General features: G+C 36.9%; 2 protein-coding genes across 3 annotated transcripts; both read right to left on the minus strand.

Annotated features, from left to right (window-relative positions):
* On the minus strand, positions 1–8,854 carry LOC147859735 (asparagine--tRNA ligase, cytoplasmic 1-like). 2 transcript variants are annotated; one of them, XM_087324356.1, is made up of 9 exons: positions 8,730–8,854; positions 8,289–8,572; positions 7,305–7,541; positions 6,398–6,988; positions 6,125–6,310; positions 5,950–6,014; positions 5,706–5,835; positions 819–877; positions 1–353 (listed from the first exon to the last, which is right to left on the minus strand). In XM_087324356.1, the coding sequence occupies exons 2-9, from the start codon at positions 8,556–8,558 to the stop codon at positions 170–172; spliced, it is 1,722 nt and encodes a 573-aa protein (XP_087180482.1). In that variant the 5' UTR covers positions 8,559–8,572; positions 8,730–8,854; the 3' UTR covers positions 1–169. The 2 variants fall into 2 exon arrangements, with proteins under 2 accessions (XP_087180482.1, XP_087180481.1); XM_087324355.1 differs by lacking the exon at positions 8,730–8,854 and having other exon boundaries at positions 8,289–8,643.
* A 2,882-nt stretch (positions 8,855–11,736) lies between these two features.
* Positions 11,737–14,333, minus strand: LOC147859736 (SNAP25 homologous protein SNAP33-like). Its single transcript, XM_087324339.1, has 5 exons — positions 13,478–14,333; positions 12,748–12,841; positions 12,519–12,646; positions 12,311–12,408; positions 11,737–12,015 (listed from the first exon to the last, which is right to left on the minus strand). Exons 1-5 carry the CDS (start codon positions 14,249–14,251, stop codon positions 11,916–11,918), a joined length of 1,194 nt encoding a protein of 397 aa, XP_087180465.1. The 5' UTR covers positions 14,252–14,333; the 3' UTR covers positions 11,737–11,915.
* Positions 14,334–14,937: the final 604 nt, after the last annotated feature.

Raw genomic sequence — 14,937 nt, forward strand, 5'->3', positions numbered from 1 at the left:
AAAAAAAGTCATCTCATTCAAACTTCTCAGCATATAGATCTTGTCTCTCCAAAAAAATTATAGCTTATAGGAACTTTTTTCCTATAGGATACCGATGCATAACAAAGAAGTTATAGAGTTTCGGCCTTCCCAATGTAATGTTATATATGAACCTCAAATTGCATATGACCTAGAAATCTGCCTTACCAGGGTATCTGGGGAATGGGATGCTATCACGAATATTCTCGAGCCCCGTGGCGAAGAGAATCATCCTCTCAAAACCAAGACCGAATCCTGCATGTTTAACTGATCCATATTTGCGCAAATCAAGATACCAATCATAAGGCTCCAATGGCAGTCCCATTTCTCCCAATCTAACAAAAAAAACAGCAATATACACAAAGTTAAGGTGCAGAGAAATTTCTTGGGCAAAAACATGTGATTTGGATCGATGCCCCATGTTGGAGATCTTTTAAATAGAAAATGCATTCATAAAGACAAATACTAGAAACAAGGTTAGACAAAATTCTTGCGCAAAGACATGTGATTTGGATCAATGCCCCATGCTGGAGATCTTTTAAATAGAAAACACATTCATAAAGACAAATATTAGAAACAAGGATCCAGACAATTAGAAACAAGGTTACACAATATTATATAGTACTCGAGCCATTGTATAGAAATATTTCAGCAGACAGGAGACAAAAGCATAGATATAAGTTAGCATGAAGTGTCACCACCATTACTAGAAAGTTGAGGCAGAAGAGAAATATTGATGATCTTAGCTATAGCATGGAACCGTTTATCATTAAAACTTTAGAAGGGATAAGTTACTTTACCTCTTTTCTAAAACTTCCAAACGCTCCTCTCGTTGACTTCCACCAACTAGTTCACCAACCTTGACAGCCAGAAACAAAATACAAAATTAATGTGATCACTCAGAAGTCTGAGCTACAGAGTTTTGGTAAAATAAGTGTATTGATGGATTGCTTATAAAGCCTAATCTCTAATGTAAAAAGGGTTGTCTGAGTGAGTCGTGACTCAGCATGTGAAGGGGAACATTAGGCATTAAATTTTATATCATTTCATATAATATTTCAAAATGATTCATGTTGCTATGAAGTGAGACATTGAGGTTTCAATTTAAGTCGAATGCCCACTGGATGATCCATTTGTTGTATGGATGTTCAAATGAGTGATGGAGTTCATGAGGATTAGTGAAGGCTCACATTTAAGTTCTAGGGCATTAGACAGGCTTCCATCAAGTAGCAGATAAACCTCGTGATGCATTAGATGAATCAGATCTAAAAGCAAGCCTTTTGCTGGTCATTCATTGGGTGAGGCAACAATACTGCAGTATCAGAGCCCCCATCTCTCCCTCTCTCGAGGTGAACCCACCACCAGCCACTCATGATTATCCATCATAAAAAGTCCCATATCATCACTGTGTGGATTGTTGTCATGGCTCCAGCAGAGTTTAACAGGTGATCCATATGATATTCCAGTCGATGTTTTTGCCATTGCCTTATGTCAGACGGACAATACATTTGTGATCATCAATGTGTTTTGCAGGGGTAGACATCAGAAAACAGGGTGATGAAAAAAACTGGACAAATATAAAAATAGTCAAATGAAAGAAGAGCTACTCTCGTAGTGTGCTTCAATACTGACTGAATGAGCCAGCACCTACATTTGCATATTTTCGATTATTGATAAATAGAACTCAAATAAACAATAATTTCCAGGCTCCACTGTTGTTTTCTCAAGATTCTGCAGTCAGCAAGAAACCTTTTCCTTCCTCGCCAACCTACCAAAAATGCGGCCAGATATTGAAAAACCTGCTACTGTGAGCATTGTCATGCTTTGGATCACATACAATCTGCATGATGTCATGATGACCTTTCAAAGAAAGCCCTGGCTTATCGATGAATGTCTCTCTTGTTGACAAGACTACCAGGCGTTCATAGATCGGATGAGATAGGTACATGAACAGATGAGAGATGAATGGTTGAGTTGTATGAGATCATCTGAGATCAAATCCCACATGCTTGAGCCATCAAAGGAACCCATTCCCCCTCAACCTCACTTAAAGATCTTAGGAGACCGACATTATAGTACACACATGTTGCCCACTAGGATACTTCTCAAAATGGGAGGGTGCGTACTTGTTCAAATAAACAACAAAATCACTAAATTCTTCTGCACCAAATTGCACACGTCTCTCCCTATCAATCTCCCGCAAGGTGGTAAGAAAAAGATCAAATTGCACACAGCTTTTAATCAAGCTTTAGACCTCCTAAGAGCTAAATTACCCTATATCACAGTCTTCTTGGCTTTCCACTTTTAATCTGAGAAGTGCTTGAAAAATGAGGAAAATTATGGTGGGACTGCTTGGGAAGCGTGTCAGATGACAGACTCACCAAACATTGTTCCATATTCTTGAGACAAGATCCTCACATTGAGAGAATTAATTTGAGTTTCATAAGGTCTGAGGATTTATATGTGCATGTTCTTAGTTCAACAATCTGCCGCAAAGTCAATATAAGGACAATAAGACTTTAGAAAAAGCTATTAAATTGGCATAGATTCTTGATGATATTATCAAGAAAGTGTCCAGAATGGCTGTAGAGATGTCTTTTAATGCACAAGCCAATAAGCAAGACAAGTTCATTCAAAGGAATGAAAAAGTTCTTGGGGACATTATTTGAGTTCCAAATACCTAACTTAGCTAAAGAGCAAAATGTAGGCCTCCAAATTTTGGGGCTGCGCCTCCCAAGAGCAGAATAAACTAAAAGACTACATAATAAAAATGACAGGGAGAAGGTTGGAAAACCAATGCACACTATCCAAGTCCTAATGTTATAGAACGCCAGTACAAGGAGGTTGAAGCACAACACCACTTTCTAGAACAGCAGACATCAGTGTGCTGTCAGTAAATTCATGAAAAAACTAATATTCAGTACCCATGATGAGCTCTGTATACATAACACAAGTAAAGGCTGATGAGAATAAGTATGAGTTCATGATGATGCCTCGAATTTAAGTTTTTGATAGTTCAAAAACTAAACTCAAACAAGAGCCAACTGAGCACAAGTATCACATCAGTTTTGCCAGAGGACATGTTTCAAACATCTGGAACACACCTGTTTAGAATGTCCATTTCAACCTCCAAGAATGAGCACTTAGATTTATATTGGATAAGGTTGACAAATACTGATATGGTGCTAGGTAGAAAATGGTTGTGACGTCAACGGCCAACAAGTTACGGCACAAGGATAACAATATTGTGTTACATGGGGAACATGAAGTAGAAGCCTACCAAATAGCTCCCCCTGTGAGAGTATAGATGTAGCCGTAAGTAGATTTTCTTGTGTCTACATCTCCAACCATGTCAAAATCACAATAGCCATGAAGATTTACGTCCCCTTTGCCATAACAAATTCATTTTTTCTTAGTGCCTTTGAGATATCTAAGGATAGAGTTAACTGCAGCCCAAGGGTTTCATCCAGATTGACTCGTAAATCTGATTAGTATTCCTACATATCCAATATCAGGCCGTGTTGGGGCAGGAGGCTTTTCACGCATACACCAGTTTGGTGGAAGAGGGTATAATGATGCCAATGTTGCACAATATGAAACACCGTGACCCCAAGCAATTCCTTACGCCAGGTGCAACAGGATTTTATAGGGCATTTTAAAAGGTGAAATGCAAATGTTATTGTCGGAATAATAAAGAGCAGATTTCAAAATCCCATACCTCATTTTTGTAACACATTATAAAATAACGATAGCATAGTAGGCCTTAGCAATAAAATTTGATTTTAAAAAACATAAGACTAATTGAATGGACACGTGCAAGCACACATTCATGGAACCTAGTCAATAAAAATTTGACATCCAATTTTAATAAAAAGCATAAAGATGCTGAAGTTTTTAAAACAAATTCACTCACATTGAGAGAAAGAGAAACACATACCTATATAAACAATAGGATTTGGAAATGTAAGCGGATTGGTGTGTGCTTGAAAACAAGCATAGAGCCTCTATCCACAAGTGCAAAGGGTCTAAGAAGAAAATGCCAAAATGTTGACAGTGCAAAACGTCACAGTTGATAGAACATAATTAAAGTGGATATGTATATATTAAAAATAAACAAGTTGAAAAGACATGCAGAACATCCAAAAAGAACCCAAGTTGGTATTAATTGAAGAAATTGTACATGAGATGATGTGAGATCATTGCTCTTATATTCTCCCCAAGTAAAAAAAAACCCAAAATGAATCCCCCCTAAATGTCCAAATCTTATTATTTATATAGATTTTTGTGCCTCTCCACGTGTGTGTGTGTGTGTGTGTGTTGACTTTAGCATATTTGTGCTTTTTGCTAAAATTGGACGCCTAAGTTTTGTAAACCTCGTTTCAACATAGGTGTGCTTTCACAAGTCCTTCCTACTGAACTTGTATTATTAAGAATAGATTTTGATCATTAAAATCTGCTAACCTATCGGTAGTTTATAATGTGTTACAAAAATAAAGTACAGGATTTGAAACCCGCACCTCACTCTAGCACAAAATCAACCAAGTTTTACCTTTCAAAATGCCTTATAAAAATCCTAGTGCACGTAATTGTACGGAATAATGTGGTTCAGAGTGCTTCAAATCCATTGATGTCAAGTTCATTCATCTCTGAAACTCTAGTTCCAAACCTAGAAATAAAAGTTGGTTGGCCTCACATTGACTACCTTGTGAGATCCTCGATCTTTACACACTAGTGAGGGAAGCATAATTGTCACTATGTTCGTGAACGATGCTTCGAACCACTAGGATTATGAACAAGTAGATGTCAAACCTTCCCATTTTTGTCTATTGATCTTCAATAGACTTTACGGCGGTTCAATGTGGATGTATCATTCATAGTCAATATCCAGTGCTTATATCACACTGGAGATTTAGAACTTTGCACCTATAGAGCTACACCATCTTCACGTCAAACATTTGTCTTCTAATTAGAATTCCTATCCCTGAAGTATTTACTTCACAACAACATTCTTCCAGAAACATCAAAATGCAGTTGCAAGACATCCATGCAGTTATACAAATAAGTGGATCCAACATATAATAATGTAAACCTTTTGAAAACTAATCATCAAGCACCTATTTCATTTATGTACAAGGACTTGGCACCTCCATCAATTTTCTACAATAAACCTGAGTAATTGGGAAATTCAGATGATCCAAAGCTTCCAGCAACAACGGTCTTAATCCAAGCAGTTCCAACTGCCAGTTTCATTTCTGCCATAGTTCGTAGCAACGTCGATGACATAAATACCATCTTCAACATTCAAATGTATACATTCTGAACACCATTTGTCAAACATACATCCACCTGTAGAAGTGATTGCATGGACAATAGAAGAGCCCTTCTTAGTAATTGGGAATCTACCTATGGATGCACATGATTGATGGGCTCCAAGGGATTAACGAGGGGTTGTCACAGTCTAAGGTATGGAGCATAGGACAAGATTCCACCAAGTGGCAGACAAGGGCCACTTTCCGGCTGTGCTCATTGTTGAGAAAAATAACCATATTACAACCATTATAAATTTCTAACACTTGTCATTAAAAAGTAGAACAATGGATCATATTATTGAATGGAACCTTAAATGAAATAGAAGCGTGGATCTTTCTTTATTAAGAGGCTTCAAAGTAGATAATAGAAGCACATACCTTTGGCACCAATACATCCATGGCTGCAACTGTCTTTCCATCATCATTAAGACGCATATAGAAAGCTTTGATATCCTTGGGATAATTGTACACTATAACAGGTTTTTTGTATACCTCTTCAGTCAAATACCTATAAGAAGTACAATGTCCCTTATTTGGTTGGTTTGACACTCTAAAAGTTTCTTGACTCTTAATATCATATCTATTCGATGGTGGATATTCCCATTAGGGTATAAATGCATACCTTTCATGTTCAGATGCCAAGTCTATGCCCCATTTCACTTCGTTCTCAAATTTTTTATCGGTCACCTATCAAAGGATTGAGAGCTAAGAATATTATTTCCCAGTGGCAGAAGAGTAAAATACATTAAATTCATAAGAGAGAACGATATGATATTCTGGCATAGATATTTTCGAACCTTTTCCAAAATTTTGATTGCTTCAGTGTATGTGATCCTTGCAAACGGAGATGTAGCCACCAAGTGAAGCCGATCAATCGCTGTTTTATCGAATGTTTTTGACATGAATTCCATATCATCCGCACAATTCTCTAGCAACCATTTGCATAGAAACTTCACACAGTCCTCGGCACAATTCATATCATCCTTAAGGAAAATGAAAAAACCATCCCAATCAACACATATAGTTTCAAACGTTTACACTGAGAAAACAAAATTAAAAAACCATCTTACCTCAAGATCTGCAAATGAAATTTCAGGTTCTACCATCCAAAACTCAGCTAGGTGCCGAGTTGTATGAGAGTTTTCTGCCCTGAAAGTAGGACCAAATGTGTACACATTGCTAAGCCCACATGCATAAGTCTCTACTTGAAGTTGCCCAGAGACGGTCAGAAATGCTTGTCTCGAGAAGAAATCTTGTGAGTAATCTACAGAGCCATCATCTTTCTTCGGCATACCAGGTTTGAATCTATTCCTAGCCTCCAACTGTGCCAATAACCCTTTCGCTTGGTTGAGCTCTTGTACACAAGAAGCCAAAGCATTCTTATCACCACTTTTCTTCACTTCTTTTACAGCCTCACCCTTGAGATTTATGGCATTCATGGCTGTTTCGAGCTCAGACACTGATGGAGGAGGGTTGTTCTTTGCCTCTTTATCTCTTCTTTCTGCCTCATGAAATAGAGTTGTGACTTGGAACATCTCCCCTGCACCCTCACAATCGCTCGTCGTTATTATAGGTGTGTGTACATACAAAAACCCATTTTGCTGGAAAAATGTATGGATTGCATAGGCTAGTGCATTGCGAATCCTTGCAACAGCAGCTATCTGCACATTATTATATCACGTAATACTTCAAATATGAAGTTTGGGAAGTTTTTTCTTAATCAGATCATATTCTAAATGAACTTTGGGATGCTCTTTTTCTAAGAAAAGCTTATTTCTCAGAAAGTGCTTTTCTAGCCAAATCATATTCAAAGTTGTACCATGGGGAAAAAACATTCTACACAAAATGTGCATTTATATGCATTATGACATGTCGGAGATGAAGTTGAAGTTTTTGGTTATCACTACAGCATATCTAAGCTTATTTTTTCTAAACAAAGCATAAATTTCTATATTATTATTCTAGTAAGGTTTATACCGTGTTAGTTCGGGAGCGCAAATGCAAATGGTTGCGAAGATACTCGAGAGGAAGCCTTGTCTTTGCGATTGGATAAGTGGAAGGATTGCAAGCTCCCACTTCCAAGATCTTTGAGACCTTGAATTCAACCTTTTGCTTGGTACCTTCAGGTGGCTTTTTAAGCTCACCTTCAACAAGAATACTTGTTCCAGTTGGAGTAAGTTGTTGAAGGGGGATGATACTGGCATCAACAATAACCTGCATTAAACATTACTTATTATTCACGAATGCATCATGATTCACGCCACAACATTGAAGGCAAGCTCCAAATATTGTCCCTCTTTTTGGAGTTCATAAAGAGAGAAAAAATAGCGAAAAATGGCACCATTTCCCACTAGGAAAACATGCCTACGACACTGAAAAATATGATTATAAACTCAATAGCAAACATTAAAGAAAATTTCAAAAGGTGAAAAGGGTCATGACAAAAGTCCATGGGAGATGAGTTTAAAAAAATATTTTTTCTGATATGAAAGACATCACGAAATGCTGAATAAATCCTGACATTATAGTCACACAACAACAGTTTGTTTCACACAATACTTATCCTATACTTGCTGGATTGACGATATTTCGTAATTGGACAGTATCCAGATATTGTGATTCACCACTGGGCAGGTTTCATATGTAATGCATATCACAGGAATTTAGGAGAAAACACAGAATCTAAATGATTTCAATAGAATTTCTTTTTGATAGGATTCCTTTTCATTTACAAATAATTTACAGCACAGTTTCCACAAAAATCGAAGTGAATAGATATTACATATCATTTTATCTGCACAAATAATGCATATATTTTCGAGCTTATTTTCTCCATGAAAACCATCCACCCAAAATAAATAGAAAGAAGAAAGCAAAAACATAAAAAACTGCGATAACGATAAATATATAATCAAACCTTCAAAAGGTACATAATATGTAAAAATTATAATAAAAACTAACCTGAAGATTGGCAAAGCAAGATCCATCGTTAACTTCAAGAAATGCAAAGCTTCCTTTTCCTTGTTCACGACCAGTCTTGACCCATCCTCCAACGACCATGGTTTGACCAACAAGACCAAGACCTCCATCTTGACTTCCTAGAATAGACTTAATGATCACTCTTTTGGAATATTTTGCTCTTTCCACCATATATCCACCAGACGATTTGTCACCATCACCATCATCAACAACAATGTTAGAAGAAGCACTAATTTCACCAGTATCTCCCATATTGGAAATTTCCCCTGTGCTGGGAATTAATGAAGAAAACCCACCATTAGAAACAGGGGAGTCATCAAAGGAAAGGGGGTTTTGTTTTAAATAATAAATGGTAACCTTAGTTTATACAAACAGAAGGAAAAAGAAGAATTTTAAATAAAAATGTGGGTTTTCTAGAAATACCTGTGGTAGATAGAAAGGATATGCTGATGGTCTCTGATCAGTGATTATCTTAATTCTTCTAGGGTAAAAGGAAGGGGAGAGTCATGGGCCTTAAATTACATAAATAGCCAGCCAAATTTTAGAACTATCGAGAATCGGCCGATGGTCTCTGATCAGTGATGACCTTAATTCTTCTAGGGTAAAAGAAAGGGAATAGTCATGGGTCTTAAATTACATAAATAGCCAGCCAAATTTTAGAACTATCGAAAATCGGCCGATCCATCTAGGATCGGACGGTAATGATCTCGAAACTACTTTGCCTTGGATTCACCCGTTATGACCTAGAAAGTAGTGTTAACATCGAGATAGGCTTTTGGTCTAGAAAGTGCTCTGCCTTGGATTCGCCTGTTGTGGTCTAGAAAGCACTGTCAACGATAGGATATAGTCTGTCGCAAACCTGAGCCTGCTCATGGAGATACGTTTCGCAAATATAACCTATTAATGCTCAATAGAAACGTTATCGATGGGATGATGGGCTAGTTAGTTAGTTAACGCAACATTACGGTTTGCAAGATGGTGTTGTGGTCTTCAATATTATGTTACGTGGTTGACTTAACGCAAAAATGACTTGATATTTCCCCCCGCCACCCCTTGTTCTTGATGAATGATTTTGTGAATCTATAGCTTTTGTTGGGTACAGGAGCTTCATTCACAAGAAGAGCACAAAAGTTACAAAGAACATGGAAACAAATCTAATGGACTATATAATAATGGAAAACAATGCTAACGTACAACAACAACTCTTTGATTATTTGTGGAAGAACTTTGAATAGCAAAGGTACAACTACATAGGAGAGAACCTTGCCCTTGGTCATATGTCACTCATAAGTAGCAGCTTACTACCAAGCATCCCTAACATGGGTTAATGAGACAAAGAAGAATTGAACTTTAAAACCCACTCCACAAAAAATATTGCCTTACTGCCAAGCACCCCTAACATGGGTTAATGAGACAAAGACGAATTGGACTTTAAAACCCACTTTGCAAAAAATATTGCCTGCTTACAATACCAAGTGTTATGCACAATCAAACACTTAACCAAATGAAATACTAACACTTTGTGTAGTCATTTTGAAACTAGAAAGAAATATTATGGATTGACACTTGAAATGTTGTCAACAAGGATAATGATGAGTATCTTGCATGAACAATAGACTAACCCTCAGTCAAGTGTCACCCACTCGTAGCATGAATTCATCATAATCCAAACAAGGATTGGGATTTGGACATTAAAACCCACTCCAGAAAAACCATGGCCTTCTACCATGCTAGAAGTTGTACCCAATATCAAATGAAATCCTAACACTATGAAGTCATTGTGTAACTAAAAATATATTATTACAAGTTGGTGGAAGCTTACAAAGTTGCCAATGGGGGAAATCACAAGAATATCGGAGCATGATTCTTAGTTTTAAGATCTTATCATGATGCAAAGATCATGCATTATACAATATTCTTGTGCACGTGTGTGGTTATGTTGGTTTGCACATAAGCTTCATGGTAGCAAAACACCAAGCCACCTCCACAGAAGCAAGTTATTTATCATTAATGGCCACATGCAAGCAACTACTCTCACCATCAACTATACATATTCAAATTACCTTTGTGTCCAATACAACATCCAAGTTGGGTCTTCATCACGTGGGGCATCTAATTCGATGTGACTCAAGATAAGTTATTCAATTTATTTGATCTTCACCCATCAAATGCCCCAATCATATGGTTGGATAGTGGTCACCACTATATGTAGTTCATGATCATCAAGATTCAAGCCATAGGCATTTATTAATAATGATGAGCGAGCATCAAGGAGAGATATAAATGACCCCAATTGCACGTTTGATGGCATGGTGAACAAGTGTCTCTTGATTGTTTTGCCAATGGGAAAATGTACATATGTCGAATGATGAGAAAACATTACATTGAACATGATTTTTGGACGAGTGAGGATGGCTAGTTTATTAATGATCTTGTAGCAAATTTGTAGAGACTTTAGTGGACTTTGATGATGGTCATATCCCATACATTCCTCCACAAGTTCAATGTCAACCACCCAAAGTCAACTAATCATTATTATTAATAATATTCCAATTAGGTAAAGGGAGCCAATAATTAAGGCTTAATGTTCATTTGATTGTATTTAAAAGCATAGGTGTATCTCAAACATTTTTAGAATGCTTGAGAGTATTCTAGTGATCTTAAAACGATGTATCAAGGTATTGGGTGATTGTTAGGGGCAATCAATTATTTTATTAGAAAGTTCTAGGTATTTTGGTGTGCAAGAAAAAATGAGAAGATAGTATACAATCTAACATAATGGTTCAGAATATAATTGTTGTGTTCAATCATGAAAGAATTGAATCTTTATTTCCTACTTCAAATCTTGAGTTAAGCATATTTGAACTCTAATGTTGACTTATTTCATCGCATAGTCACAAAAGCATTCAGAACTTGAATGAAGGAAAAAAAACTGGATGATCAAATACCTTTTTCATCAATAATCAACAGCAAAAATGCTTCTCAATTCAACGTGTACTGTTATAATGAACAAAAACATATGCTGGTGAATATTGTTCTTTTTTTCAAAATATTTAGTACATTGTTGATTGGATAAACTTTCTTTTGCTGATTCAATCTCAGTTGAAACTGATAACACACGGAACTAGTATTTGTGATTTGATAGCAGGCATTCATCGCCTTTGAAAAGCAAAGAAACTTGAGATTAGTAGCAAACCTCAATAACTTTCATTGATGCATACCATCACTGCCACATTTTCATTTTGATGAGATTATTTTCCATTCATACTAAGATTTTCCAACAGTAATACATGTATAGCATTCATTATAGAGCATTTTTGTTTATGTACAGATATGATGATAGTTCATATAAACACTGCTTGACTCTGATTAAACTTAGCAGGTTTTCTTGAGACAACTTTTTACAAAATTAAGGTACTAACAAAAAGCATTGTGCAAATCCTCCTCATTTATATAAGAATATGTACAAGACTCTTGGAAAGATATTTGGACAAAAAAGTCTGGAACATACAAGAAGAAAGACATTTCACACTCTCTACAGGAGCAAACAAAAGCCTTCAAAATAATGCTTTGTTGAAAGATTACTTATGAACCAGATATCCTCTTGACTTATTTCCGGAGGAGATGTCTTGCCCTTTGATTGGCACCGTCAATTCTTTCATTGAGAGTCGAGACATCTTTGTCGAGATCTTTCAAATAAACCATTTGGCTACAAAAAGAACAGAAATTTACTTGTTTTGCAATGTGAAAATTTTGCAAATAAACGAAATACTTCCAATGTGAAGTATTATCTATCTTATGCATGGAGTTAATTCTGCAAATAACCAAAAACTATTTTCAAAGCAGTGTCATGTTATGCAAGAAGTTGATTTTCGCAGAGTCAAATACTGTAAAAATGCAAGACGCAATTTTGGGATTATCCAATATTTTCAAAATGCACTGTCCTATCAAACAACTGATTTCACAAGTAAATACTTCCAAAATGCAATATTCGGTTGAAATACCTTGATAATTCCTTTCCCATATCTACACTCATGCCTTTTAACTCTTCCAAAATATCACTCACATCCGACAAACCATCATCTTGTTTCTTTCTCTCCATCTAAAACCAAAATACATGAAAAATAAGAAATAAGGATTACAATTGGGTCCTGGCAACATAACTAAGCATTCTAGGAAGATCAAATGATGATGCAGACCCAAACAACTTACATTGAGAATTTCTTGTGTGCTCTGTTGTCCATTGGAATGAATAGGAGCACGATCCTTGGACTTACCCTTATTGATCCCAAGAGCGACACGTTGTTCCGTGTGGTTTGCTCTTCTCTTAAATGAATCATCTATGCATAAAATAATGACGATGAGAAAAGAATCTAACAGTCATCTATCTATTTTAGGATGTTAAACAAAATTATGCTAAAAATATATAAAAAATACATACTTTTTGATAAAGCAGGGCCAATAATAGGGCGAGAATTTTGTGGCTTCCATGTCCTTGAAAACATGCCACCCAGACTTCCCAACAATGTCTCTCCCTGAAAGAAAAAAGAAAAAAAGCTGTAGCCTTCTTCCATGATTAATTTTCCCATTCCCTTATTCAGTTTGCCTTTTTTTCTTTTTGGAAGATTTTAAATGTTCATCCATGTTGGAAGTCATTATATTCATTGTGATTTTCTTGGGTTTCACAATACTATATTTCTTACATAATTTAGATACTATTTTTTTAGCATTATGTCATTTCCACGACCCATGATGAAGGTGGTGAGACCAGGTAGACACATTGTTTGAGATAAAAAGCGTTCACATAAGGGTAACATAGCCTTTATATGCCACAAATACCCTAGGTCTACGTCCAAACCTTAGCTATTCAAAATTACTTCTCATTTATCCATGGAAACTTGTTTTTAGACATTTTCCAATGTGCTATAGAAAGGCCAGGGGTCACTATGTAAGATAGATATGTTAACCAGCACTTTAAAACCCTAAACAAAGATTGTTTTCCCATTGTAACATTTTTGGAAACCTTGCTGAGGTTCCAATCTGTTTTTACACATTTTTCCATGTGCTAGAGAGCTCATAGGTCAATATGTAAGATACATATGTCCACCATCAAAATTGAAAACTAAAAACAAAGATTATTATTTTTTGCTATTATAACTTTTTTTACGAACCTTGCTAAGGTTTTGATCGATATCAACAGCGACTTCATGGGTTCTTTTGATTTTTTCGCCTTGTTCGTGCAATGACAATAAAGTTTGAGTGGCATCGCCCCTTAGATCTTCCGCCACTTTAAGACAATTCTGTACCGAATTCGTGGTCTCTTTGGATTTCTGAATTGAGTATCCTTCAAGATCTTCAATGCTCTTATACTCAAGAGCATCGTTCCCACGGAACTCAGAGTTCTGGTATCGGAATCCCGACGAAGGTTCTTCCCGTGAATCTCCAGAAAACAGATCCCCCCGGCCCTTGATCGGTGTTTTCTCAGAATCTCCCTTCCGCACATGGCTTGTCATTCCATTAGATTCTTTGGGGTCATTCTTGTATTTGAATAGGTTTGGGGATGGATTTTTTACTAACCTTTCTTTGTTCCTCTCCTTCTTTCTTCTTTGTTCAGATCTTGCATCATCAACATCATCGAAGAGACTCGTTTTATTGGAGGAAGATGAGTTTTTCTTCGATGATGAAGACGATGGGAAAATACCATTTTGGTTACCGAGTTCTTCATCATCATCGAAAGGGTTTAACTGCGATGTTTTCTTAGGGTTCGACTGAGTAAGTTTGGGAGGATTCGCAGGAGGTCGGCTATGGTGTCCTGCGGCACCATCATCATCATCATCAAAAGGGTTAGATGCCTTGCGATAATTAGAATTCCTTTGTTGTTGGCCTTCTACTTCTTCGTCGGAGTCGAAAGGATTGGAAGCAACAGGTCGTCGGGAGATGGGCATAGCTTAACAAATCTCTGATGTGAAGGAGGGGCGGGCTCAAATTGGGGTTTTTCTTGTTTTGTCTTTGATCGACACCAGGAGGAGAAACAGAGGAATCGATGGCTGGGGCAGGAATTTGAAGAAGAAGGAAGAAGAAGAAGAAGAAGATGAATGAGAGAGAAGAGGAAGAGGAAGAGGAAATTAAAAAGAAACTGAACACATGAAGAGAAATAAAAAAGAAAGAAAGAAGACAAACAAATCTTTGGTTTGTTTTATGTTTACAAAGTCAAGATGACTCTGCCTTCAAAACGTGTGTCATAGTTGTTACAAATTGGAATGGATTACATTACATTCTGGACTCGGTCAAGTCAATCGCCCCTTGACTTTCATAGCCATCTCTCTCTCGCTCTCTCGGACAATGCCTCCCGCTCAATGCCTCATGTCTATGATGTCTATCTACCAGTGCATATGCTTCTCCTGAGATACCCCCTAGTTTGCATGCCTCTGGTTTTGGGGGGGGGGGGGGGGGGGGGGGGCAGCATCTCGGGAGAAGCATATGCATTGATAAACATGACTCATATGTGTCAATGTGATAGCATGTTTTCATTCACGTCCATAACATGCATATGTAATGTTGTTGTGGACATTGGTTTATATGTACTGCAAGGAACTACAACTACTCCTCGGAAGTTCCTAGTATATTCAAA

This window comes from Azolla caroliniana, unplaced genomic scaffold (assembly GCF_043228905.1).
Source record: "Azolla caroliniana isolate FFs.n. ecotype wild unplaced genomic scaffold, voAzoCaro1.0.p SCAF_9, whole genome shotgun sequence".
Taxonomy (NCBI): domain Eukaryota; kingdom Viridiplantae; phylum Streptophyta; class Polypodiopsida; order Salviniales; family Salviniaceae; genus Azolla; species Azolla caroliniana.

Coding starts and splice junctions, on each gene's coding strand:
- LOC147859736 (XM_087324339.1), bottom strand. CDS start 14,251: ATGCCCATCTCCCGACGACCTGTTGCTTCCAATCCTTTCGACTCCGAC. Junction 12,409..12,518: donor GCACACAAGAAATTCTCAAT/GTAAGTTGTTTG, acceptor TTTTGGTTTTAG/ATGGAGAGAAAGAAACAAGA. Junction 12,016..12,310: donor ATGGGAAAGGAATTATCAAG/GTATTTCAACCG, acceptor TTCTTTTTGTAG/CCAAATGGTTTATTTGAAAG.
- LOC147859735 (XM_087324356.1), bottom strand. CDS start 8,558: ATGGGAGATACTGGTGAAATTAGTGCTTCTTCTAACATTGTTGTTGAT. Junction 5,836..5,949: donor TTGGCATCTGAACATGAAAG/GTATGCATTTAT, acceptor TACTTCTTATAG/GTATTTGACTGAAGAGGTAT. Junction 878..5,705: donor TGGATGTATTGGTGCCAAAG/GTATGTGCTTCT, acceptor CTGGCTGTCAAG/GTTGGTGAACTAGTTGGTGG.